The 27,880-nt window shown below is 44.9% G+C and overlaps 2 protein-coding genes across 3 annotated transcripts in view; one reads left to right on the top strand and one right to left on the bottom strand.

The window, feature by feature from the left end:
* Positions 1–6,986, bottom strand: part of EPB41L1 (erythrocyte membrane protein band 4.1 like 1) — a 146,694-nt gene extending 139,708 nt beyond the window's left edge. Inside the window, exon 1 of one of the 2 annotated variants that reach the window (XM_065921926.1) lies at positions 6,818–6,986. The gene's annotated coding sequence lies outside the window, so the exon portion shown is untranslated. The remainder of the gene's footprint in view (positions 1–6,817) is intronic. The other variant, XM_065921927.1, reaches the window with a different exon arrangement.
* The window catches only part of LOC136157186 (nascent polypeptide-associated complex subunit alpha, muscle-specific form-like), a 97,714-nt gene extending 70,424 nt beyond the window's left edge, over positions 1–27,290 (top strand). The window contains exons 9-10 of the mRNA XM_065919184.1: positions 26,773–26,937; positions 27,193–27,290. Of these exons, the coding sequence (XP_065775256.1) occupies positions 26,773–26,937; positions 27,193–27,290 (263 nt within the window). The remainder of the gene's footprint in view (positions 1–26,772; positions 26,938–27,192) is intronic.
* Positions 27,291–27,880: the final 590 nt, after the last annotated feature.

Genomic DNA, 27,880 nt, shown 5'->3' with positions numbered 1-27,880 from the left:
CCCTTCTCCTCCTGCCTTCAAGCTTTCCCAGCATCAGGGTCTTTTCCAGTGAGTCAGTTCTTCACATCAGGTGGCCAAAGTATTGGAGTTTCAGCTTCAGCATCAGTTCTTCCAATGAATATTCAGGACTGATTTCCTTTAGGATGGACTGGTTGGATCTCCTTGCAGTCCAAGGGACTCTCGAGTCTTATCCAATACCACAGCTCAAAAGCATCAATTCTTTGGCACTCAGTTTTTTTTAAAGTCCAACTTTCACATCCATACATGACCACTGGAAAAACCATAGCCTTGACTAGATGGACCTTTGTTGGCCAAGTAATATCTCTGCTTTTTAATATGCTGTCTAGGTTGGTCATAGCTTTTCTTCCAAGGAGCAAGCGTCTTTTAATTTCATGGCTGCAGTCACCATCTGACCATTAACCACAACTAGAAAAACCCCTAAAGGTCACACTAGAGAAAGCTAATGTGCTAGAACAAAAACCCAGAACAACCAAAATTTTTTTTAAAAAGTGATGGGGGCACATGGTGATTAATTCCAAGGAAAGAAGTTTACAAAGGAGTTATCAGAGTGGATCTTAAAGGGTGAATCGAACATTCAGTGTCCCTGAAGAGGGACACTCCAGGCTACAGGAACGCACATGCAGAAGGCCTAGAGCTTAGATGGACTTGCACACCATCGAGCAGGCATGGAGGTATGGAGTGCACTATGGCTGTGGAGAAAGACTGTCTGAGTTTGAATCCTGACTCTGTTCCTTCTCAGCTTTTTGACCTTGGGCAAGTTACTTAACCTCTGTGGGAGAGATATCATTGTCTCAGATTATTTGCTCTCCCCCTTCCCAGTAAGATTACACATTCTAGCCAGTTGCCACGTGACTCCAAAGGAAGGAGTACACTTCCCCAGGCCAATGTCAGACTTGATCACATGACTCCCTTTGGCCAATGGGATTTGAGCTGGGGAGACTATAGGCCAGTCCTAAGCAGAAACCTGAAGAACCATAGCATGTTTTAGTCTAAAATCAAACTCTTCTATCTCTGCCACTGGAATGGCATCACCTGTGCCTACAGCCTTCGACACAGCCGACCCACAGCTGCCCCACAGCTACTGACGTGTAATCTGAGGGAGAAAAATTTTTTGTTATAAGACAATGAGATTTGGTGCTGTTTGTTATCACAACAATAACATAGTATAACCTAGTGATTTTCATAGTACTTACCTCATAGAACTGTTGTGAGGATTAATAAGATGATCTTGTGACATGTATAACCATTTCATCAGAAGTTTGCATGATAAGATGGCTATTCTACCCACACTTATATGGACATTTGCTGTATAATAGAGATGACATTTGCAAAAGAATGGCAAAGGATGGTGTCACAGGTGGAGTAGTATCTCCTCCTAATTAATTTCTACCCGGAACCTCAGAATATGACCTTAGGCAACAGGATCTTTCCAGATATAATCTGTCAAGGATCTCAAGGTGAACACACCTGGATTTAGAGGGTGCCCTAAATCCAGTGACTGGTGTCTTTGTGAGAAAAGAAGACACACAGAAACAAAGAGAAGAAGGAGATGTGAAGGTAGAGACAGAGACAAGTGTGATGTGTCTACAAGCAAATCCTTAGGGTAAGGATCGCTACTACCACCTGAAACTAGGAGAAAGGCATGGGATGTTTTCTCCCTCAGAGCTTCCAGAAGAAACCAATTCTGCCCATACCTTGATTTTGGACTCCTGGCCTCTTGAACTGTGAGAGAATAAATTTTCTGTTGTTTTAAGCCACCCAATTTGTGGTAATTTGTTCTGACAGCCCTAGGAAATTAACACAGATGGATTACTTTTAAAATGATACTGAACAATTGGTTATTCATTTGGAAAAAAATAAAATTGTACTTCTACCTCAGAGCACACACAATAACAACCTTCTGTTGGACTAAGGACCTAAATTTGAAATCCAAAACCTTAAAGTCTTTAGAATTAACTAAAGGAGATTATATTTAGGACTTCAGGATAGAGGAGAATTTCTTAAACAAGACATAAAAATCACAAATTGTATTACTCTGAGTTCTCCACAGAAACAGAACCAATAGGATATATAGACTATATAGGGCTTCCCAGGTGGAGCTAGTGGTAGGGAACCTACCTGCCAATGCAGGAGATGTAAGAGACTCGGGTTCCATCCCTGGGTCAGGAAGATCCCCTGGAAAAGGAAATGGCAACCCACCCCAATATTCTTGCCTGGAGAATCCCATAGGGCTTCCCTGGTGGCTCAGATGGGAAAGAATCTGCCTGCGGTGCTGGAGAATCCCATGAACAGAGGTGCCTGGCAGGCTACAGTCCAGAGGATTGCAAAGAGTCAGACATGACTGATGCGACTTAGCATGCATATCGATAGAGAAATAGATTTATTATAAGGAATTAACTCATATGGTTATGAAACTGTGCAACTCAGTCAGGATTTGAACCCATGGGCGAGGACTCGAACTCTGCCAGAACCCATTGTCTTTTCATTGAGATCACATACCTGGTCTCAGTACTTAATGAAGTTCAAGTTCTTTATGTCTCATGGTAGAAAGTATTCAGTGAGAGACAAGGGTAAGAAGTGGATTTATTTAAAGAGAAACACACCCCCACAGAGTGTAGGCCATCTTAAAAGGTGAGAGGCCCCAAAATATGGGGTGGTTAGTTTTTACTGGATGGGTAATTTCATGGACTAATGAGTGAGAGGATTATTCCAACTGTTTCAAGTAAGGGGCTGTCATGGCACTGGTGGGTATGTCATTTAGATTCTAATATATTACAGTGAGCATATAATGAGGCTCAAGGTCTACTGGCAGTTGAATCTTCTGCCATCTTGGACCTAGTTGGTTCTAACCAGTTTTTGTCATGTCCTATGACTGTATCCATGGGGTCGCTGAGTCAGACCCGACTGAGTGACTTCACTTTCACTTTTCATTTTCATGCCTTGGAGAAGGAAATGGCAACCTACTCCAGTGTTCTTGCCTAGAGAATCCCAGGGACGGGGGAGCCTGGTAGGCTGCCGTCTATGCGGTCGCACAGAGTTGGACACCACTGAAGTGACTTAGCAGCAGCAGCAGCAGCAGCATGACTATATCATTCTTAGAAAGGCTGTGCTCTGCCCCCTTCCCTTGTTTCAGTTATGGAGACCAAGAAGTCCCAAGATCTGCAGTTAGCAAGCTGGAGACCCAGGAGAGCCAGCAGTGTAATCTCAGTCCAAAGGCAGGAAAGGCTAGTGTCCCAAATTGAAGTCTACTAGGCAGAGAGAGTGAAATCTCCTCGTTGTTCAGTTGCTAAGTCATGTTCGACTCTTAGCGACTCCATGGACTGCAGTACGCCAGGTTCCCTGTCCTACACTGTCTCCCAGAGTTTGCTCAAATTTATGTCCATTGAGTCAGTCGTGCTACCTAGCCATTTCATCTTCTGTTGTCCCCTTCTCTTCCTGCCTTCAATCTTTCCCACCATCAGGGCCTTTTCCAATGAGTGGGCTCTTCGCATCAGGTGGCCAAAATATTGGAGCTTCAGCTTCAGCATCAGTCCTTCCCATGAATATTCAGAATTGATTTCCTTTAGAATTGACTGGTTTGATCTCCTTGCTGTCCAAGGGACTCTCAAGAGTCTTCTCCGATACCACAGTTCAAAAGCATCAATTCTTTGGCACTCAGCCTTCTTTATGATCCAACTCTCACATACATATATGACTACCAAATCTAAGGAAAAACCATAGCTTTGACTATATGGACCACTGTTGGCAAAGTAATGTCTCTACTTTGTGTGTGTGTGTGTGTGTGTGTGTGTGTGTGTGTGTGTGCTTTTTAATACTCTGTCTAGGTTTGTCATAGCTTTTCTTCCAAGGAGCAAACGTCTTTTAATTTCATGGTTACAGTCACTGTCCACAGTGATTTTGGAACCCAAGAAAATAAAATCTGTCACTGTTTCCATTGTTTCCCCATCTATTTGCCATGAAGTGATAGAACTGGATACCATGATCTCAGTGTTTTGAATGTTGAATTTTAAGCCAGCTTTTTCACTTTCCTCTTTCATCTTCATCAAGAGGCTCTTTAGTTCCTCTTCTCTTTCTGCCATAAGGGTGGTGTCATCTTCATATCTGAAGTTATTGATATTTCTCCTGGCAATCTTGATTCCAGCTTGTGTTTCATCCAGTCCAGCATTTTGCATGATGTACTCTGCATAGAAATTAAATAAGCAGGGTGACAATATACAGTCTTGATGTACTCCTTTTCCAATTTGGAACCAGTCCATTGTTTCATGTCCAGCACTAATTGTTGCTTCTTGACCTCCATACAGGTTTCTCAGGAGGCAGCTAAGGTGGTGTGGTAGTCCCATCTCTTTAAGAGTTTTCCACAGTGTGTTGTGATCTACACAGTTGAAGGCTTTAGCTTAGTTAATGAAGCATAAGTAGATATTTTTCTGGGACTCCCTTGCTTTCTCCATGATCCAACGAAGAATGTTGGCAATTTAATCTCTGATTCCTCTGCCTTTTTTAAACCCAGCTCGTAGATCTGTAAGTTCTCAGTTCACGTATTGCTGAAGCCTAGCTTGAAGGATTTTGAGCATAACTTTGCTAGCATGTGAAATGAGTGAAATTGTATGGTAGTTTGAACATTCTTTGGCATTGCCCTTCTTTGGGACTGAAATGAAAACTGACAATTCCCAGTCCTGTGGCCACTGCTGAGTTTTCCAAATATGCTGACTATTGAGTGCAGCACTTTCACAGCATCATCTTTTAGGATTTGAAATAGCTCAACTGGAATTCTGTCACCTTCACAATCTTTGTTCATAGTGATGCTCCTAAGGCCCTCTTGACTTCACATCCCAGGGTGTCTGGCTCTAAGTGAGTGATGACATCACTGTAGTTATCCAGGTCATTAAGACTTTTTTTTTATAGTTCTGTGTATTCTTGCTACCTCTTCTTAACTTCTTCTGCTTCTGTTAGATCCTTACTGTTTCTGTCCTTTATCATGCTCATCCTTGCATGAAATGTTCCCTTGATATCTCCAATTTTCATACAATGCAATATTATTCAGCCTTAAGAAGGAATGAAATTCTGATATATGCCACAACATGAACCTTGAAAACATTATACTAAGTGAAAGAAGCCAGATACCAAAGGATACATAGTATTCGTTTCCACTTATATGAAATTTCCAGAATAGGCAAATTAATAGAGACAGAAACTAGACTAGAGGTTACCAGGGACTGGGAGGAAGATAGTTATTGTTTATGGGTAAAGAATTTCTCTTTGGGATGATGAAGTTCTGGGAGTGGTGGTGATGGCCACACAACATTGTGAATGTACCTAATGTCACTGAATTGTACACCCCAAAAATAGTTAACATAGGACATTTCATGTTATATGTATTTTGCCACAATAAAAATAACAATTTGGGGACTTCCTTGGTGGTTCAGTGATTAAGAATCCAATGCAGGGGACTCAGCTTCGATGCCTGGGTGGAGAATTAAGATCATGTGCTGTGGGGCTACTGAGCCAGTAGGCTACACCTACTGGGTCCAAGCACTCTAGAGCCCATCCTCCTCAACAAAAGAAGCCCGCACGTCGCAACTAGAGAAAGCAAGGAAGGCCCAGTACAGCCAAAATTAAAAAAAAAAAAAAAAAAAACCAAACCCTTGGGGCTTTCCTGGTGGCTCACTAGTAGACAATTCGCCTGTCAATGCAGGAGACACAGGTTCAATTCCTGATCCGGGAAGCCCCCATATACCAAGGATCAACTAAGCCTGAGCACCACAACTATTGAGCCTGTGCTCTAGAACCCATGTTCCACAACCAGAGAAGCTACAGCAGCGAGAAGCCTGCACACCCCAACTAGAGAGTAGCTGCCGCTTGTTGCAACTGGAGGAAAGGCCTGAGCCACAACAAAGACCCAGCACAGTCAAAAATAATAAATTAAATAAAATTATTTTTAAAAGCCCTCAAAAAAGAAAAACAACAATTTGTATTCCTAAAAAAATTAAGCAGAGTGAAAAAAATACAAGTAATTGTATTTAACTCTTAGCTTATCCAAGAATAAATATGACCAATTTCCTTCAGCTATTCCAGGATTGTTGGATTTGTTTAGGATTCCCCTGCTGTGTTGCTAATACAATCCTCCCACATAATCGTGATCACTTTGAATATGGTACGTTAATTGATCACACCTTTGGCAGAGCAAAGAGCAAATGATAGGCAAGTGTTCTTGGGGAAAAAATGGAGGAGTCAAGATATCCTTTTATGGGCAGATATAGAGCTCAAATTGGATTTACGTAGGAGGGACATCAGTTCTCTGCTTCTAGTGAAGACAGAATCAGCTCAGATACTTCAACAGGAAAGAGATTAGCTATCAGGAGTCCTCTCACCATATGGAATGAAAGGGTTGGACCAGTCCCTTCTAAGACCCCTCCAGCTCTAACAGTCCATAGCTCTGTTACTGAAAGATGAATAAGAATTCACATTTGCCCAGTGCCTCTGGTTTGTGTGGCACTCTGCCAATAGCATTAACTTATTCAACCCTCACAAGGACTCTCCGTGGTTGGTGTTACTCCCTCCATTTTACCTACAAGGAAATGCAGGTTCAGATATGGGCTTCAGCAGGTGTAGCGTGTGGATTTAGTTGCATGCGGGATTTTATTTCCCTGACCAGGGATCGAACCCACATCCCCTGAATTGCAAGGTGTAGTCTTAACCACTGGACCACCATAGGAGTCCCCTAGTGGAGATTATTTAGGACAGGGTGAGGGCTGACTCTGGGCTACTGGCTTGCTCAAAAGCAGGAGCCTGAAGTTACCTGTTAAGATCCCACGCAGCTGCTTCTCTTATCATTATGTCAGGTTCCCAGTGACAGGGGCTGCTGATCCTGCCGCTCTCCAGAAGTTTGGCTGGAAACTGCCCAGATCTTCAAAGAGTGAGTACTTTACGAGGGTTCACCTGCCCTTGTAAATTTCTGGAGCATCCATTTCCCTGGTGAAGTGCTTGCCACACTGGGAGAAGGAAGGGACAGCCCATTTTAGCAGAGGTGTGACTCTGTCCTTTTGAGGTTTCTGACCTAGAATGAGAAGAACAAAAAACAAACCAAGTTACAATGTAAAGCACACTGAGGTGGGTGACAGATCTTGCATATGGATTTTATCAAAGAACATGCTGGAAAAATTTCCCATCACTGCCTGGTCTTCTGGCCTCTGGTCCATGCTATACCTCAGTGGCCTGATTAAATATTCCAGAGCACAGCTCCAACAAGGACCCTCTCCAGCTCAAAAGACAAGTCTCAACTCCTTAGCTTATTACCTGAGGCCCTATATGGGGGCCTTCCCATAGGGAGCCTCAGGTGTCTCAGCCTCCCCACCAATCTCGTACAGATCCCTACCCTAATAAAATCTCTCCTCCTCCCGACGTGCCTCACCTTTTTTTATTACAGCAGGCTGCGGCAGCCATGCCTGGCTCTAATTTCCGCTCTTTTGGGAATAATCTCCCCTTTGCTTTAGAGAACTCTTTGCTCTTCATTCATACACAGAACTCTGTATCCTCCAATGAGATTTATCTTCTTGGGCACAAAGATTAATTCAAGGTTGGGTATGTGACCTAAAATGACCCCATTACAATCTTCTCTGGGACTTTCATGCTGCAAGTAACAGGGAGAGCTGTCTCAGTTTCCTCTGATCTCCCATGACTCTTATCTGGACCTTTCTTAGGGTACCTAGCAGTTTCTAGCTTAAACTATGGTTTTATACCTGGACTTCCCTGGTGGTTCAGATGGTAAAGAATCCACCTGCAATGCAGGAGACAGGGTTCAATCCCTAGGTTGGGAAGATCCCCTGGAGAAAGAAATAGCTACCCACTCCAGTACTCTTGCCTGGAGAATCCCTTGAACAGAGGAGTTTGGCAGGCTACAGTCCATGCTCTGAGTGAATAAGCATACACACACATTCTTACACTCTCTGTGAGATGGTCACAGCCCCTGCTTCCTCCAAGGACTCTACTTTCGGTTCAAGTGTTCAATTTTTCTAGGCATTTCCTGACTACCACTTCTGTGCAAATATTGTATTATGCTCTGGGGATACAGCATTGGATAAGACACTGTCCCTTGTTAAATGGATGGATGAATGAAAACGCCTCTCAGGCCCTCACCCAGCTTATCTCAGGGGATTTGAGCTGCAGAAAATAGTAGACATAAAGTCCAAATCTGTTAGCCTGGCATTCAAAACCTTTTACAGCCTGGTTCTAATTTTGTCTTCCCTACACACACTCTTAGCTCCAACCAAACTGAACTGTTTTTGTCCTGGAAAACCCCAAGACGTCCCCAACGTGTGGCATATATCCAGGCTGTGGTCTTTTCCCGCCGGCTCTCTTCCTGTTTCTCTCTTTCATTCCTACCTTCTTCCCCCATCTCATTTCACCCTCTTTCTTTCAGTCTTACCTCCTCTTGCTTCTACTTTCCCTCTTTCATTATCTCCCACCTTCCCTTTTCCTTCTTCTCTCCCTGAGCTCTCTTTCATCAATTCTGTCTATCCCACACTTACCTCTTTCTCTTTCTCTCTCTCTCTTTTTAAGTTTAATTTGTGTTTGTTTATTTGGGTGTGTCAAGTCTTAGTTGCAGCACTCGGGACCTTCAATCTTTGTAGTGGCATGTGAACTCTTAGTTGCAGCATGTTGAATCTAGTTCCCTGACAAGGGATCGAATGGAGAGCCTCGCACTGAGAGTATGGAGTGTTAACCACTGGACCACCAAGGAAGTCCATCCTTTCTCTTATATTTTGTGCCCCCCTTCCTGTCCCTCTGGGGGAAAAACATGGAATAAAACAAACATATACCAATCAGCTTCTAGATCTCATCACAAGAGGTCATCAAGAGGACTTCCCCTGCGGTCTAATGCAAGGGGTGTGGGTTCAGTCCCTGGTTGGGGAGCTAAGATCTCACATGCCTCTCAGCCAAAAAAAAAAAAAAAAATTACTCCAAAACAAAACACAAGCAATATTGTAACAAATTCAATAAAGTCTTTTAAAATGGTCCATATGGGGGAAAAAAAAAAAGAAGCAGCAGCCCTCAAAGTGAGGTGAAAATGAGGAAGGGAATGGATCATGGAAGCAGAGAAGAGGTTGCTTAGTGACTGCTGGTGAAGCCAGAGAGCACTGTGTCAGCTACCTACATCTAACCCACCCCAGCTCTTCCTTTTCCTCCCTGTGATCACAGAATTTTGAAAAATCAGAACCGCAAAAATTCTTGACATTCATCAACTCTGCCTCCGTAAGTTTGCAGCTGGGAAAGTGAGGCCAGCTAGAGAAACAGGGGCACAGAAAAGAAAAGCAACTGGCTACTGTCACCCAGCAAGTCAGTGACTCAGTAGGAACTGGAGTCCTGAGCCTCCTGAACCCAGGTCAGTGAAATGCCCTTTCTTTTCACCTGTACTACATGATCTTCCTTCCTGTAGTCAGTAGTTCCTCCCCTTGATTTCCACCCACCAGGTTTGGGATGACATCTAAGGATTCCCAATCTGCCCTCCCATCCCCCATCCCCCAAACCCCACCTCTGAGTGAGTGTAGGGTCCAGTGAAACAGAGGCAGAAGGGAGAACTGACATTAGAAGGGCTTGCCGTAAACCCTAGGGCATATATGGCAGTGGTGGGACGAGAAAGGGCTTCCCCAATGGCTCAGCAGTAAAGAATCCGCCTGCCAATGCAGGAGACTCAGGTTCGATCCCTGGGTTGGGAAGATCCCCTGGAAGAGGAAATGGCAACCCATTCCAGTATTCTTGCCTGAAAAATCCCATGGACAAGAGGAGCCTGGTGGGTTACAGTCCATGGGGTCGCAAAGAGTCAGAGTAAAACTGAACGAATGAGCACATACACAGACACAGACATGATGGTGAAAACTGTCACTCTGGCCTGTAGGGGGACCAGTCTTCAGTAGAAGAAGCAGCTTCTGTGCAGTTAAGGGACCAGACACTCAGTTTCAGCAGGCCCTTCTGGCAGGACCCTTCCTCACTCCTCCAGTCTAGCTGGTTGCCTGGATGACCTACCTCACTCTGCCAGCCGAGGATTTGCACAGAGGCCACCCAGGCACAGGATGGTCCACGACTGCCGGGGACGGGGGTAGGGGGGGCGGGGAACGGAGGCAGCTCCACTTTCAGCCCTGCTTCTCTGCTCCACAAAGGGCCACTGTCTGAGCACAGAGGGACCCTAGAGGGAGGCCTCCCAAGGTGCTCGGCAACAGGGCCAGGTTTCATCACGCGGGGCCTCCCGGCCAAGTAAACATCGGGGGGAGGAACAGGCCCAACAGTTTCTGCAGACAGGCTCCCGGCTCCAGGCTGGCTCAGGGGCGTCTTCCCCCAGGGCTTCCCCGAGACAGGAAGAAGGGCCAAGTTCGTGTGCCCACTTTTCTCCAGAAACAAAGAGTCGGGATGAGGAACCAGCTCTCTCCTAGTTCAGTTCCATTGTTCAAAACTCGGAGAAGCATCCTATTCCCCTCTTCAGAAGTAGACACTTTACAAGAAACGTTTAACTTAGTTCAGAGAGATCTGTGAGCCTGAGTAATCAGGGAAGACTTCCTAGGGGAAGTGTGATTCAGATGTGATTCTGCGTCGGTGTGTAGGTAGAATCTCTACAGATAGGAAGGAGAGGTGCGCTTCAGACAGAGAGCACAGACTGGGGTATCTGGAAAGCAGGAGCATCTGGGGTCAGTCCTATTTGGCCTCATTTGGCCAGGGTAGAGAATTCACACAGGAGAAGGTGGAAAACTGGTTGGAAAGTCTGGTTAGGAACTGAACCACAGCTAGTCTTTAACAGTCATGTGGAGGAGTCCTTCCAGTTTCCAAGCAGACTGGTGATGGGACTCTAAAAGCAGAATTATTGAAAGCTTAGTCTTAAGATGTTGTGAAAGAGGCCCCAGGGTGAGCCTTAGCTCTTTGGGAAAGCTTGGGCTGGTTATGGCCTCTCTCTGGGGCTTTGTTTCTTCATCTTTAAAATGAAAGTGTTCTGCCAGAGAATCTTAAAGCCCTCTCCATCTCTAAAATGCAAGGATTCTCTAATGGGGCAACACAGACTACAGGAAATGAAAGGAACAGAAGTTGTGGCCACACCCTGGACACCCCTGGGCTGCATTTCTGCACTGATTCATCTGCTTAGAGCTGTGGAATGGCTGTTAGCACCACTGCTGCCAGGCACTATGCCAGCTAATGTTTTTTTAAAAACCTTCATTTCTGTGAACAGAAGATGCATGTACATACTGTAAATTTTAAGTTATAAAATGACGCATGTAGATAGAAATAAATTTCCCTCCTTTCCCTCTTTCCAGCCACTCATTTCTTCTCTCACTGTATCCTGAGTATGCTTTCAAAGATAACCTATGCATTTTTACAGATTGTATAGTCTTTTTCTTTACACAAAGGGAGCATACTAGACATACCATTCTGTACTTTGCTTTTTATTTATTATTTTTCATTGGAGGATAATTGCTTTACAATGTTGTGTTGGTTTCTGCCATACTTCAACGTGAATTAGCCCCAAGTATACATATGGCTCCTCACTCTTGAACTTCCCTCCCAAGCCACTCCCCCCCATCGCACCCCTCTAGGTTGTCATAGAGCACCAGGTTGAACTCCCTGTGTTATGCAGCAACTTCCCACTAGCTAGCTATTTTACATATGATAATATATATGTTTCAAGGCTGCTCTTTCAATTCTTCCCACCCTCTCCCCACACAACTGTGTCCACAGGTCTGTTCTCTATGTCTGCACCTCTATTCCTGCCCTGCAAATACGTTCATCATGTGCTTTGTTTTTTTAACCTGAAAATTCTGGCAATCTTTTCATAGGAGTCTACAAAGAGCTGCCTCATTCTTTGTATGTTAGGACCATAATTTGTTAAAACAGTCCCCTATGGATAGATACTTAGGGTGTTTCTTTTCTATTACAAACAACAAATCAGTGCATATCCTGAACATATATCATCCAACATGTGCTGGACTAGGTTTACAGGATACATTCCTAGAACTGAAATTATGTGCTTCATATGACCTAATACTTTATATGACCTAATACTCTCAACAAGAGTTTAAAGTGATTGTAATTTAACTAACTATGCAAATAAGAAAACTGAGGCTCAGAAATTCAATAACTTGCATAAAATCAGTAGAGTTGAAATTCCAGTGTGGACAACCTGACACCAGAGCTACCACAATCATTCCCCTAGTGTTTCTGAAACTTTAGTATGCATCAACAACACTGGGAGGGCTTGTTAAAACATAAACTACTGGGCTTCACTGGTAATCCAGTGGTTAATAATCTACCTTGCAATGCAAGGGACACAGGTTCGATCCTGGCCAGGGAAGATCCCACATGACTCAGGGCAACTAAGCCCATGTGCCACAAGTAATGAGCCTATGGGCCCTAGAGCCTGTGGTCGCAATACAAGAAGCCACGACATTGAGAAGCCCAAGCACCGCAACTAGAGAGTAGCCCCCACTCACAGCAACTAATGATGATCCAGCACAGCCAAAATAAATTTTTTTTTTTTTAAAAAGCATAGATTACTACACCCTACCATAAGAATTTCTTGGACTTCCCTGGTGGTCCAGTGGTTAAGGCTCTGCACTTCCACTGCAGGGGTCATGGGTTTGATCCCTGGTAGGGGAACTAAGATCCTGCATGTCAAGTGGCGTGGACAAACAATAGAATAAAAAAAAAAAAGAAGAAGAAGAGGAAAACAGCAGAGCTCTCTCTCATCACTGTGTGAGGACACGGTAAGAAAGCAACTGTTCACAGGCCAGGAAAAGGACCTCATCAGGAACCAAATCCACCTGCACCTTGATCTCGAACTTTCCAACTCCCAGAATTTTGAACAACAAATGTGCATTGTTTGAGATCTCAGTCTATGGTATTTTGTTATAGTAGCCCAAGCTGACTAAGACAGAGCCCTTGGGAGCAGAGCTGTTTACTTCCTCCCATTCCTCCCTTGGCTTATAATGAAATCAGTGAGGCAGCTAGGCCTCTGTTATTAATGGAAAGGCAGCAGCTCAGAATGCTGGAGCTTGATCAAGATAAGCTAGTCCGGTGCTCTCATTTATTAATAGCTATAATTCATAGCGCACCCATGCACTTGACATGCTGGCTTTTTTTTTAAATTCCCCCTAATCTAAGTCTCTGACATGTGGCATCTTAGTTCCCTGACCAGGAATCAAACCCATGCCCCCTGCAGTGGAAGCATGGAGTCTTAACCACTGGACCATCAGGAAATTCCCTCCCTGTATTTGTGTTCTCGTTATTCTGGTACACAGCCTCTTTCTCCATTTCATGCAGTTGTTGTGGCCAGTATACACACACACAATGAAAAAGATTTAAATTCAAGAATTTGGAAGGAGACCTGAGGTCTGTGGGACAGAGCAGCAAGGCACTGACAGAGACATCCCACAAACGTGAAGAAACAAAGAGTCATGCCACGTTGTGGCTTCCACAGGCCAGCCTGTCTCCTCAAGGTGCTGACTCTGTTACATCACTAGATCCTGAGCCTGGGACCTTGAGGACCCCTGCAATTTCTTCCAGCTGCTCCCTGTGTGGCCTCCAGTCCTTCTCTCTCCATCCCCCAAAGGCCCCATCCTAGGTTCTCTTCCCTGTCTAAGCCCTTGCTATTAACCCCCAAGGCCAGACTTATAGCTGAAAACATCTAGGCCCCAGCTCCCTGGACAAGGAACACCTTAGAAGCCATTTGTTGGGAAGCTGGAGTGAAAGAGGTCATTAGGGAGAGAATTTCAGAAGCCAAGTCAGATTCAGTTGGTCAGCTGCAGTTCAGGCAGCAATCTGATTCAACCCACATTATGGAATGTAGAAGAGGCAGCTGACAGTCAGGTGTAGCCAGAGACAGATGCTGTCCATAATGCAGAGTGAGGCAGAGGTGGTCAGGGAGGGACAGTCAGGCAGACTCAGTCATTCAGAAACCCACTCCCTGAGATTTCTCTGGTGGTTCAGTGACTCTGTGCTTCTCCTACAGGGGCCACTGGTTCGATCCCTGGTAGGGGAACTAAGAACCTGCATGCCGCACAGCCAAGAAAAACCCAACCAAATACAAAAAAGCACAGAAACCAGGTCGCTGAGATACAGTCAGATTCAGTCAGTCAGCCAGAACCAGCCAGCCGCAAACTCAGCCCAGCAATCTGGCAGGTGCCCTGAGTCCACTCTTCAGGAGGGCTGATCCCACCTGTCAGATGGCCAGTCAGGCGGACCCCACCAGACACAGAGGCTGTAGTGAGGCCAATGCAGCCAGGGTAACCAGCCAGCTTGTCAACCAGCCAGTCAGGCAGACGCGCAGGGGCCTCAGGCAGATGCGCAGGCCCGGGTGTAGTTAGAATCAGCTGAACTGAGCTGGGGTCAAAACGCCAGCACAGAGGAATCAGTGAACCGGTCAGTCAGTCACACAGGGCCTCGGTCACTCAGATACAGCTTGTCGAGCACAGAGGGAATCTGGTCAGTCAGAAACAGCAAGATCGACTCAGTCAGACACGCGCCGTCGGTCCCAGCTGCCATTAGCCAGGTAGGGCAGTCAGTCAGTCGACTGTGGTCGGGCAGACAGATCACGCGGTCTTGGTCCATCAGGCATTCACGAAATCTGTTTTCATTAGACACAGCCAGATAGACAACAGTGATGGCGTCTGTGGTCAGTCAGACACAGTCGGCCAGTCAGAGGCACTTCTGTCAGGCACTGATGGAATCAGAGAGCCGGACAAAGTTGCCGCGGAATCCCGGAACTGAGGCCCCAGGCCTCCTTTATGGGCGGAACCTTGTTGGGGCGGGGCTTCGTTCTGGGCGGGGCCTCTCTCTCTCCTCCCGGCAGTCTCCGGGCGTTGCCAAGGCAGCTTAGGACCCGGCCAGAGTCGCTGCTTTCCTCCGCCAACCCCCCTCCACCAACTTCGTGCCGGCGGAGTGGAGGTCCCGCAGCGTAGTGGTGGGGCGGCGGGGTTGGGCAGGCTGCTCTCCACACAGCAGCAGAGGCTGCGGCTCGCGCTTTTGTCGTCCCCTTGTACAGAGGGGGATGATGGGGACCCCGGGAATGACAGACGTCAAGCTACACAGTGACAAGAGACCCAGAACTTCCAACTCTGCAGAACCCTGCGTTGCCCTTCAGGAGGAATCAGATTTCCCCAGGCAGAGGGCGCGTGTGGAAACGGGAGAACAGCTCTTGGAAAGAGGTGTTTAAGGTTCTCTGGGCTTAATAATGAATAGGGCGAACACTCATCGTGTACCAAGCGCTGTAATAACAGCTTCATGTACAATAATTCACTCTAGCCTCACAATTTTCTTTTGAGGGAAATAATGAAGGTTTCCTTATTACAAACGGGGAAACAAGTACAGAAGAGCTGGTGACTTGACCAGAGTCAAGGGGCTGTGAGGGGAGCCAGGATTAGATCCTGGGCAGTCTAACTCCTGACATGGGCTACTGGGCCCTCCGCACACCTTCCAGTCCCTTCCTTCTGACCTCAGAGGGCAGAGATGAGTCACCTTCAGCAGGCCTCCGTGGTCTCCTTAAGAACACCCAACCCTGTGCATAAGGCGCTTGTTTTCATCTCTGCTTCAAGGATTCAGAATAAGGAGCTATCGAAACCAGGATCCTGGCCAAACCAGAGGACAAACTGTGGGTCTGTCTCACAGAGTTCAGAGAAGGGAAAACCTGTGAGATCAAAGAAGCCAAGGGCCAAGAGGCCACTGGAAGCTGTCGCTGGAGAACCCTATGGGCACAGCCTCAGGGCTTCGAGTTTAAAGATCTTTGAACAAATTCCAGCAATGTGAGCCAGGAGTTAGAATCACATCATGGGTCATAAACTCAAATGCCTACAAGGGCCAAAAAAAGTCATGAAAGTCATAAAAAGAAGTCAAGTGACCAGAATGCAAAACTCTCCCCATCTAAAGAGGGCACTGCCTCCTGACCCCTGCCCATCCCGTTCTCAGACGCCTGCTGTCTCTAGCCTTCTAACTGGGTAATGTTGGCTGAGTCAATTAACATTAAGTCTCCGTTTTTCCATCTGTCTAGTCCGGGAAGAAAAATTTGGCTTTATCTCACCATAAAATGGTGAAATTTTATGGCAATTAAACACATTTTTGTATATAGAGACTATTTTGTGAGCTGTAACATTCTCTAACATACTCTATAAAGTGGAGGGGGTATGAAGAGGAGGTTGGCTGAATGTCTGCTGTGCATCTGCTACATGGTCTAAGAGTTCTGACAGCGTTCCTCTAGGCAAAGCTTAGCATCCCTCTTGTACAGAAGATGAGTACACCCTTCAAAAAATATGCTGACTTACCCAAGGTCACAAGTTTGTTTGTATGGAGTCCATTTAGAATTTAATTCTGACTTCTTTTTTAAAAATATTTATTTGGCTGCATCTGGTCTTGGTTGGAGCACGTGGGTTCTTGCTGTTGTGGTGCGTGGGCTCTGGAGCATATGTGCTCAGGCTTGGTTGCTCTAAGGCTTGTGGGCATATGGGATCTTGGTTCCCCAACCAGGGCTCAAACCCACATTCTCTGCATTGTAAGGCAGATTCTTAACCTCTGGACTACCAGGGAAGTCCCTCTATGACTTCTGAGACTAAGACTCTTGTACCAGTTGTTTTGCAAAGTGTTGCTTGGGTCCCACTAGTTGCACTAAGATGACTTCAAGTGAAACCCAAATGAAGATGTTAAAAATAGTTACACAGTTTTTGTTGTTTTCAATTTGAGAGGAACCTTATCGATACTACAGAAGTTCTAAATTTCACACAGCCAGGCTGCAGTAGGCTGAATAATGGCCTCCTAAAGATGCAGAGATCTAATCCCTGAAGTCTGTAGATACTAATTTATCTGGGAAGAGGATTTTTACAAACATGATTAATTAAATTATGGATGCTGGGTTGAGGAGATCAGCCAGGATTATCCAGGTGTGCATGAAATGCCATCACAAATATCCTTACAAGAGGAAAGCAGAGAGAGAGGGGAGCAGGCAGACACACAGAGAACAGCAGGGGAAAATGAAACCTTGGAGGCAGAGATCAAAGTGATGCAGTCAGCAAGCCAATGAATGCAGGCAGCCACAGCCTGCAAGACACAAGGATGAGTCTGGAGGGAACATGGTCCTCTCACCACCTTGATTTCAGCCCAGTAAATCTAATATTGTGATTCTGGTCTTTAGAACTATGACGGAATACATTTCTGCTGTTTTAAGCTATCAATTTTGTGGTACTTTGTTACATCAGCCACAGGCAACAAATACACAGGTCCACATCTGCTTGTCTTCAAAATTCATGTTCCAAACCACTAATGTGTACATAACTCCCCTCACTAAAAACAATTATTCTAAAATAATTTTATATTTATAGAAAACAAATGTAAATCTTTGATTTACAAAGTATAGAGATTTCCTATAGCACAGAGAGTTTCCATGTACTCCTCCCCCAGGTTCCCATACTGCTAACATTTAACATGCTATTTAACACGTTAATTTAGTTTTTTAGTTAATTTAGTTAATTTAATTTAAACATAGTCATTTAACATGACTCTGGTGCATTGGCCACAACTAAGAAACCAACCCTGGTATCTTCCTATTAACTGAACTCTACATTTTATTTGGATTTCACTAAGCTTTCCCCCTTAACATCCATTTTCTGTTCCAAGGTTCCATCCAAAATACTATATTACATTTAATCTGCATGTCCCCTTAGTCTCTTCCAGCCTGGGACAGTTTCTCAGGCTTTCCTTGTTTTTCATGGCCTTGACAGTTTTGAGAAGTACTTTGGTGTTCATTATTTTATAGAGTGTCCCTCAATTTGGGTTTCACTGATGCTTTTCTCGTGGTTTCAGTGAAGGTTACCATCAAGGTTAGGTAGCCTTTTTCATGGCATCATGTCAGAGGTAGGTGCTATTAATACGATTTGATCACCTTGAGTACCTGGCCAAGGTAAAGTTTACCAAGCTTCCCTCCTGTGAAGTTACTTGTTGTTCCTTTCTTTCTGCTCTCTGAAAGCAAGTCACTAACGGCAGCCCACTTTCAGGTGGGGAAGGGGGGAGAGAAGATTAAGCTCCATATCTTGGAGGGGATAAATTATTTGGAAACTTTCTTTAGGAAGATTTGTCCCTTCTCCATTTATTTATTTGTTCCATTATTTATTTACATCAGTATGAACTCATGGATATTTATACTCTGGGCTATAATCTAGTACTGTGTTATTTCTTTTCTTGCTCAAATTGCTCCAGTTTTTGCCACTGGGAACTCTTTCAGGATGTTTCTTGTGTCCCTTTGACACCAAGTGTTTTGCATTTTGGTTGCACTAAGATGACTTCAAGTGAACTCAGCTGAACTTTTTTAAAGAGTTGTGTATTTGTAATATTCCAGATCTTAGGAAAACATAACGTGTATGTCAAATTGGTGAGTTCACAAACAGCACTGAGGACAAGGTGATAGTGATGACTGCTGAGTCAGTTCACAGAGAGGTATTCAGTAAAAACTGGAATCCATGGTACAAAGGTATGGCAGTAATTGTTAACGCTGATTAGGGGATGATTCAAATTTGAGAAACTCTGTGCTAAAACAGAACTGTCTCAGATTCAGGCAATGATGATAATGATGAGGATTACCAGCAGCCTCTCTGGGACACACCCACACACAATCCATTCCCCGGGGCCCTGATGCCAAGCAGACCTGCCTCAATGCAGATACGTGCTGATGTTGATAACGCTGGGACTGCGCATGCCCAGGCCGGGGAGGGAAGGATGCTGCACTGTTTATCTCCCCAAAGAGCTGCGTGGGCGGCTTGCTGTTCGGCACCATTCCCGCTAATGAGCTTGGAACCGCTGGCCTAACAAACACGCTCCATGTCACAGGCCTGACATGTGATGTTTCCCGAGGAGAAGTGCCAGGAAGGCTCGTTATTTTTACTTTTTTCCCTTGTTTCACCCTGATCTGAGACACGCAGACAGACATGGCCATGGCCGGAGTCAGCAGTCAGACCCGGTACAGACCCGAGTCTCATCTGGGGTCTGTAAGCCAGTTCTCCAGCCCCACTGAGGATGCTTACACTGAAGTATTTCGCTTGCCTACTCTGCACCATCCTGAGTCTTGACCCAGGCCCTGAATCTACCTCCTGGTTGGGCAGTGATGCCCCAGAATCTCTGACCTGATCTGAAATAGAAGTCCTTCAAGAAATGTCTTTTTTAATTTCCCTGCTTCTAGTCTGAACTGTGGGTGGCTGCAGGCTGGTGTGTACTCAGGCTTCTAAACCCTCTCTAGTGCCAAGGAGTTCTGGAATCATGTGACCTAGGTTAGAATCCTAGTTCTTCCAAAGAACTAGATAAATTACACAGCCTCTCATAAAAGAAAGAGAGTAATACCTACTTCACAGAATTAGAAGGAAGGAAGAATTGCAGTGCAAATTAAATGGGACAGTTATTAGCACAATGCCTGACCCACAGTAACTGCCCAATAAATTCATTCATTTGTCTAATAATTATTAATGTCCACTATATGCTGTGCATAGTACTGGGTGCCAGGAAGGGACACAAGGAGAAAACAAGAAAGAAAAAATAATAAACTAGCAAATTAATAAATAAGGTAAAGCATATAGCCAAATCCTGTGTACAGTGCCTAGCACAGAAGTACACAGACAAATTTTTTTTTTTTTTGCCACACTGTGTGTCATGTGGGATCTTAGTTTCCTGACCATGGATCAAACCCATGATCCCTACAGTGACAGCATGGAGTCTTAACCACTGGGCCGCCAGAGAAGTCCCGAGACATGTTTTTCTTTTTTTTTTTAGATTTACTTATTTATTATTTGGGTGTGCTGGGTCTTCATTACAGTATGTGGGCTTTCTCTAGTTACGGTGAGTAGGAGCTACTCCTTGTTGCGGTGTGTGGGCTTCTCGTTAGGGTGGTTTCTCTGGTTGCGAAGCACAGGCTCTAGGCCAATGGGCTTCCAGTAGCTGCAGTGTGTGTGGGCTTAGTAGCTGTGGGGCATGGACTTAGTTGCTCCTCGGCATCCGGGATCTTCCTAGACCAGGGATCGAACTGGTGTCCCTTGCGTTGCAAAGTACATTCTTAACCACTCTACCACCAGGAAGGCCCCTCCAGACATGTTAATTATTAGTAAAATAATGAGGTATTCTGGTGGATGAATGAAGGAAATAAGTAAGGTCACTTGATGATAACTGGAAAAAACCTTTTTGAGACAGGGAGGTCAGGAAATGTCTTGATATGTGATATCATATAATATGTTTTATTATATGAAAGACATGTTATATGATATCACTCCAAATAATATTGGAACTGAGACCTATAAAATGAGAAGAAACGTAGCCTTGCCAGGAGCCAGGTGAAAAGCCTTTCAGGTAGAGGGAATAGCATATATAAAGCCTCTGAGGTTGAGAAGAGCTTGAAGAGTGGAGAGAAGAGCAAGGAGACTAGTGTATCTGGGATGTAACAAGAGAGGGCAATAGGCCAGGGTAAGAAGTTTGCATTTTGTTCAAGGTACAATAAAGAGCCACTAAGGTTGAAACAAGATTTGATTTCTGATTAAAAGTTAACTCTGGTTTCTGTAGGGAAAATGGATTTGAAGGGAAGAGTAGTAGAAACAGTCAGAACTTCAACTGAGAGGCTATTTGAGTCACCCAGACTAGAGATATTGCTGATTCAGACTAGGTTATAGATCCGCACTGCCCTATGACTTTCTAGATGGTGGAAATGTTCTAGCTCTGTGCTCAGACAGTATCCACTGGCCACCTGTGGCTCTTGAGCACTTGGAATGTGGCCAGTGCAACTGAGGAACTGAATTTTTACTTTCATGTTATTTTAATTAATTAAAATTTAAATAGCCTCCTGGGGTTAATTTCCAAAACATACAAACAGCTCATACAACGCAATAACATAAAAGCAAACAACCCAATCAAAAAATAGGAGAAGACCTAAACAGATTTTTCTCCAAAGAAGACATACAGATGGCCAACAGGTACATGAAGAGATGTTCCAATACCACTAATTATTGGAGAAATGCAAATAAAACACACAATGAGGTATCACCTCACACCGGTGAAGGGCGACCATCAAAAAGTCTCCACATAATAAATGCTGAAGAGGGTGTAGAGAAAAGAGAATCCTCCTGCACTGTTGGTGGGAATGAAAACTGGTGCACCCACTATGAAAACCAGTATGGAGTTTTCTTAAAAAAAAACACTGAAACTAAAGCTACTGTATGATCCAGTCATCCCACTCCTGGCCATATATCTGGAAAAGAGGAAAAGACTTAATTGAAAAGACACATGCATCCCTATGTTCATAGCAGCATTATCTACACTAGCCAAGACATGGAAACGACCCAAATGCTGATCAGCAGATGATTGGTTTAAGAGGATGTGATATATGGACTTCCTGGTGGCTCAGCTGGTAAAGAATTCACCTGCAATGCGGGAGACCTGGGTTTGATCCTTGGGTTGGAAAGATCCGTTGAAAAAGGAAAAGGCTACCCACTCCAGTATTCTGGCCTGGAGATTCCACGGACTGTATAGTCCATGGGTCACAAAGAGCCAAAACATGGAAACAACCCAAATGCTGACCAGCAGATGATTGGTTTAAGAAGATGTGATATATACATACAAGGGAATATTACTCAGCCATAAAAATAAATGAAATATTGCCATCTGCTGCAACATGGATGAACCTAGAGAATATCATACTGAGCAAAATAAGTCAGACAGAGGAAGACATCATATATCACTTATATGTGGAATCTAAAAAATTATACAAATGAATTTATATACAAAACAAACACAGACTCACATAGAAAACAAATTTACCCAAAGGGGAAGAGGGGGGTGGATAAATTAGGAGAATGGGATTAACAAACTACTATACATAAAATTACTGGAGAAGGAGATGGCAACCCACTCCAGTATTCCTGCTTGGAGAATCCCAGGGATGGAGGAGCTTGGTGGGCTGCCATCTCTGGGGTCGCACAGAGTCGGACACAACTGAAGTGACTTAGCATACGTAAAATAGATGAGCAACAACAAGGATTTACCATATAACACAGGGAATAATACTCAATACCTTATAATAACCTGTAATGGAAAATAATCTGAAATATATAACACATATATAATTGAATCACTTTGCTGTACACCTAAATCTAACACAATATCATAAGCTAACTATACTTCAATTTTTAAAAAAAAAGCCTCTTGTAACTAGCAGCTACTATATTATATTGGACAGCAGAGGACATTGGCTGTAACTTAAAAATATTTAGGAAGGAGATAGTACCTGTGATGGTTGGGGGATGGAGAGTGAGAGGAAGAGTAGTATCAAAGATGTGTGCCAAGTCACTTCAGTCATGTCTGACTCCTTGCAACCCCATGGACTGCAGCCTGCCAGGCTCCTCTGTCCATGGGGATTCTCCAGGCAAGAATACTGGAGTGGGTTGCCATTTCCTCCTCCAGGGGATCTTCCCAACAGAGGGATCAAAACTGTGTCTCCTGCATTGCAGGTGGATTCTTCACTGCTGAGCCACCGGGAAGCCTAGTTTTTTATTTGAGAACTGGGTGGATGATATTACTATTTACTGATTTGGAGAAGAGCAGGCTCTAGGGAGATACCAAGAGTTTTCTTTTGCACAAGAGGAGTTTAAGATACTGTTGGAACACTCAAGTGGAGATATCAAGTAGAAAGCAAAATGTGTACATGGTTGTCCTCACCATCTTTAGGTTCCAGTGGTATCAGCCTGTTGGCTGCTTAGAAGGGAGGGAGATCAGAAAGGGGACCAGGAACTTCACACTGAGACTTTCCTTTTCCTTGTCTTGGTTATTCTGCCAACTACTCACCTACCCAGGCAGATCTTGTTTGAAACCTGTGTAGGATCTGTGACTCCTCCTTCCCCCTCCTCCCTCTTCTCTCCAGGTATTGAGCCCGGGGGCTCCTTCCTTTGCTAATCGAGAAAGCCTCACCCCACCTGTTTTCTACTCCTATAGCCATTTCTACCGCTCAGGCCTCTGTCATCTCTTAGTAGACTACAGCCTCGGTGCCCAGAGCTCCTGGCCTTCTCAACATTCCTGCTTTCCACCTTCCAGCAGAAGGGTCTTCCTGACTCTAAGACTTTCCTCCTAGGAATCCTGTCTGGATCTGCATCAAGAGTCTCAGGCCTGAACCAACACTTGCTCCTTCTTTGGATTTCTAGAATTTGCAATTCTAGAATTGCATTCAAAGGAAATCGGAAGCCTCCACAAAGTTTGAAAAACCATAAGAATGTTCCTCACAACATTTATTATAAAAGCTAGATGGATACTTCTCAACCATATCTCACATGACCCATCAGCAGTGTTTGACACTGTTGATAACTCTCCCTTGAAACACTTTCTTCATTTACTTCCGGATACCACATTTTGTTTTTGTTCTCCTACCACTCTGGTCACTCCTCAGTCTCCTTTGCCAGCTCCTTCTCATCACCCTGATCTTTACACATTACAGTGCCCCAGGGCTCAGACCTGAGAACTCCCTCTCTCTCTGCCCATGACCTTGGTTCTCTCATGCAGCCTCATAGCTTCAAAGATAATCTATATATTTTCTGATGACTCCCAAAAGTACATATTCAGCTCAGACTCTCCCCTGAATGCCAGACTCACAAATCCAACTGTCTACTTGACATTTCCACTTGAATGTCAAACAGGCATCTCAAACTTATCATGCCCAAAACTGAATTCCTCATAGTCTCCCCTAAACTCCCTCTTCCCATGATTTCTCCCATCTCACTTAAGGGCAATACCCTCTCTTATTTGCTCAGGTCAAAAGCCTTCGAGTTATCCTTCATTCCTCTCTTTCCCACTTCACATCTGGTCTATCAGCAAATCCTGCAGGCTGGATCTTATATTTATCCTGAATTCACATTTTTGCCATCTTTGCTGCCATCAATCTTGTACAAGCCACTATCCTGTTTCACCCTCTTGACAGCCATGGTCTATTAGATCTCCCTGCTCTACCTCTGGCTCTACATCAGCTATTTTCCATGCTTCAGGCCAAAACTCTCCAACAGTTCCCATTTCACCAAAAAAAACCCACCAACTTCCATATATGAGTGGTTTAACCTCTACACTTTTTACTTCTCACTCTGCTCTAGTCTATTTGCTGTTCCTGGATCAGGCCATCTCCATATTCCTCAGCTTTAAAGCCTGTTCCCTGGCTGTTCCCTTTGCCAGGAAGGCTCTTCCACCTGACATTCCCTTGGCTGGTTCATTCCTTCACCTCTGTATGTCTGCTCAAAAGTCACCTGGCCACCATCTAAAACATTCCACAGGCACACCTCATATTCTTCTTCTTTTATTTCTTCATGGCACTTTCACCATTTCTGCCCTTTCACACATTTTAAGGATTGTCTGTTTTCCCTAACGTGTTACAAACATGTTGTCACTTAGTTGTGTCCAACACTTCCTGACTCCATGGAATGTAGCCAACCAGGCTTCTCCGTCCATGGGATTTTCCAGGCAAAAGTACTGGATTGGGTTGCCATTTCCTTCTCCAGGGGATCTTTCCCACACAGGGATCAAACCCGGGGCCTCCCATATTGCAGGCAGACGCTTTATCCCTACTAGAGTGTAAATTTCAAGGGGGCAGAAATTTTCGCACCCGTTTGCAGTTGCATTCCCCAGTGTTTATGTGGCACACAGTAGGTGGTCAATAAATAAGTGGTAAATGAGTGAAAGTTGCTCAGTCCTTTCTGACTCTTTGCAACCCCATTGACTATACAGTCCATGGAGTTCTCCATGGACATAATAAAGGACAGAAATGGTATGGACCTAAGAGAAGCTGAAGATATTAAGAAGAAGTGGCAACAATATACAGAAGAACTATACGAAAAAGATCTTCATGACCCAGATAACCACGATGGTGTGATCATTCACTGACAGCCAGACATTCTGCAGTCTGAAGTCAAGTGGCCCTTAGGAAGCATCACACGAACAAAACTAGTGGAAGTGATGGAATTCCAGTTGAGCTATTTCAAATCCTAAAAGATAATGCTGTGAAAGTGCTGCACTCAATATGCCAGCAAATTTGGAAAACTCATCACTTGGCCACAGGACTGGAAAAGGTCAGTTTTCATTCCAATCGCAAAGAAAGGAAATGAACAAAGAATGCTCAAACTATTGCATAATTGCACTTATCTTACATGCTAGCAAAGTAATGTTCAAAATTCTCCAAGCCAGGTTTTAACAGTATGTGAACTATGAACTTCCAGATATTCAAGCTGGATTTAGAAAAGGCAGAGGAACCAGAGATCAAATTGCCAACATCTGTTGGATCATCAAAAAAGCAAGAGAGTTCCAGAAAAACATCTACTTCTGCTTTATTGACTATGCCAAAACCTTTGACTGTGTGGATCACAACAAAATGTGGAAAATTCTTAAAGAGAGGGGAATACCAGACCCCCTGACCTGTCTCCTGAGAAATCTGTATGCAGGTCAAGAAACAACAGTTAGAACTGGACATGGAACAACAGACTGGTTCCAAATTGGGACAGGAGTATATCAAGGCTGTATATTGTCACCCTGCTTATTTAACTTATATGTGAGTACATCATGAGAAATGCCAGGCTGGATGAAGCACAAGCTGGAATCAAGATTGCTGGGAGAAATACCAATAACCTCAGATATGCAGATAACATCACCCTTATGGCAGACAGTAAAGAAGAACTAAAAAGCCTCTTGATGAAAGTGAAAAAGGAGAGTGAAAAAGTTGGCTTAAAACTCAACATTCATAAAATGAAGATCATGGCATCCGGTCCCATCACTTCATGTCAAATAGATGGGGAAACAATGGAAACAGTGACAGGATTTATTTTGGGGGGGCTCCAAAATCACTGCAGATGGTGACAGCAGCCATGAAATTAAAAGATGTTTGCTCCTTGGAAGAAAAGTTATGACCAACCTAGACAGCATATTAAAAAGCAGAGACATTACTTTGCCAACAAAGGTTGGTCTGGTCAAAGCTATGGGTTTTCCAGGAGTCATGTATGGATGTGAGAGTTGGACTATAGAGAAAGTTGAGCACCCAAGAATTGATGTTTTGAACTGTGGTGTTGGAGAAGACTCTTGAGAGTCCCTTGGACTGCAAGGAGATCCAACCAGTCCATCCTAAAGGAAATCAGTCCTGAATATTCATTGGAAGGACAGATGCTGAAGCTGAAACTCCAATACTTTGGCTACCTGATGTGAAGAACTGGAAAAGACCCTGATGCTGGGAAAGATTGAAGGCAGGAGGAGAAGGGGACGACAGAAGATGAGATGGTTGAATGGCATCACCGACTCGATGGACATGAATTTGAGTAAGCTCTGGGAATTGGTGATGGGTAGGGTGGCCTAGCGTGCTGCATGCAGTCCATGGGGTCGCAAAGAGTCGGACACAACTGAGCGACTGAACTGAAATAAGTGAACGATTGTCCAACAGTCCAACAGTCGGGGGGATGAGGGAAGAAAGAAATACGCATGCTCGGGGAATTCTGAAAAATTACCGTTTGGAAGTGCAAGACAGGCGGGAGTCCCAATTTCACGTGACACTTCCCTTGTCCTCCTCCCCGCCGGAACGTTTCAGTCCCGGAACCTTGGTTCGCGGGTCCCGGTGCGATGGCACTTCCGGTGCCCCTCCTCTCTAGCCAGCGAAGAGAACTGCCAAGTCAGTTCCGGCAGAGAGCGCGGCTAGAAGCGGATCGTGGCCTTCTACCCTGGGGCCCTCCAGGCCCTCCGGCCTCTGGTCGGTAGGTGAACTGGGGGGCCCCGGGACATTCTCGGATGTGTTTTGCAGAGCGGCCGCCGAGGCCGCCAATTTGGCAGGGCCCAAGACTGGAAGCAGCTGCGAACCTCTCCCCCCCCGCCCCACCTCACCCCCACCGCCGCGACCAAATGGCGGCGGCCCCTCCGAACCAGGTATCCTGCCGACCGCTGAGTCTCCTCACCCAGCGCTGCAGGGCTTGGGCTTAGGCGAAGCCTCCGACTGGCCACCGAGAACGTGGCGCCTTTGGGAGTCGGGCGTGGCAGGACTGGAAGAATGGCGGCCGCTCGAACTCTGCGGAGGGCCGTTAGAGTCTCGGGGGCCCGGGAAGGATTGTGGACGCCAGCTCGTCCACCCTTAGGCCTTGGGGCCACGCGGATCCGCGACCTGAGGTGACCGCTCTGTCCCAGTTGGACGAGACCTCACCTCGTCCGGACAACGACGGACAAAGGCCTTAACGGGCCCGCAAGGTGAGCGGAGCCGCGGTCGACGGCGGGTGGAACGTTAGCGGGCCATCGGGCGGTGATCGTCGTTTTACCGAGACTTTGATGTCAGAAGATAGAAATGGTAGAATAACGTACCCCTTGTGGCCAACAGAAAGTGCCCGCCGCCCTCTGGGAAGATTTACTGGCCGCTGATAGAAGGCCTGTGTATATAATATGAAAAAGCTGCTCTCAACTTTACCCCCAACCTTTCAAAAGAAAACTTTCGCTACATCTAGGCCTCCTAGATGTAAAGAGGTTGCCGACGTATGATAAAATAGTTAGAAAAATCACGTCTTGTAAATGCCCATTTGTTTAAAAAAAAAAAACTATACAAAAGAAATGTCTTCTGGAAATGACTTTTCGAAATGTGGAGTTGTTTGATTACCTCTAGAAGCAACTTCCGGAGCCACCGAAGTCCCCGTTTGTTCAGTGGGTTGGAGGACGTGGAATGGAAGACCTTGAGGAGGAAGAATAGAAAGTTCTATGCCAGACTGGTCATACTTAGAAGACATTTTTATATAATCATTGTTTTGTGTGTGCATTTTATTCCTCACTACTGTATATATAGTTGACAATAAGTACTTTTTTGAAATACCTAGTCTTTCTAGATGTT

This window comes from Muntiacus reevesi, chromosome 2, assembly GCF_963930625.1.
Source record: "Muntiacus reevesi chromosome 2, mMunRee1.1, whole genome shotgun sequence".
Lineage (NCBI taxonomy): Eukaryota > Metazoa > Chordata > Mammalia > Artiodactyla > Cervidae > Muntiacus > Muntiacus reevesi.
The sequence above is the reverse complement of the archived record's forward strand: the minus strand, read 5'-3'. Positions and strand labels throughout refer to the sequence as shown.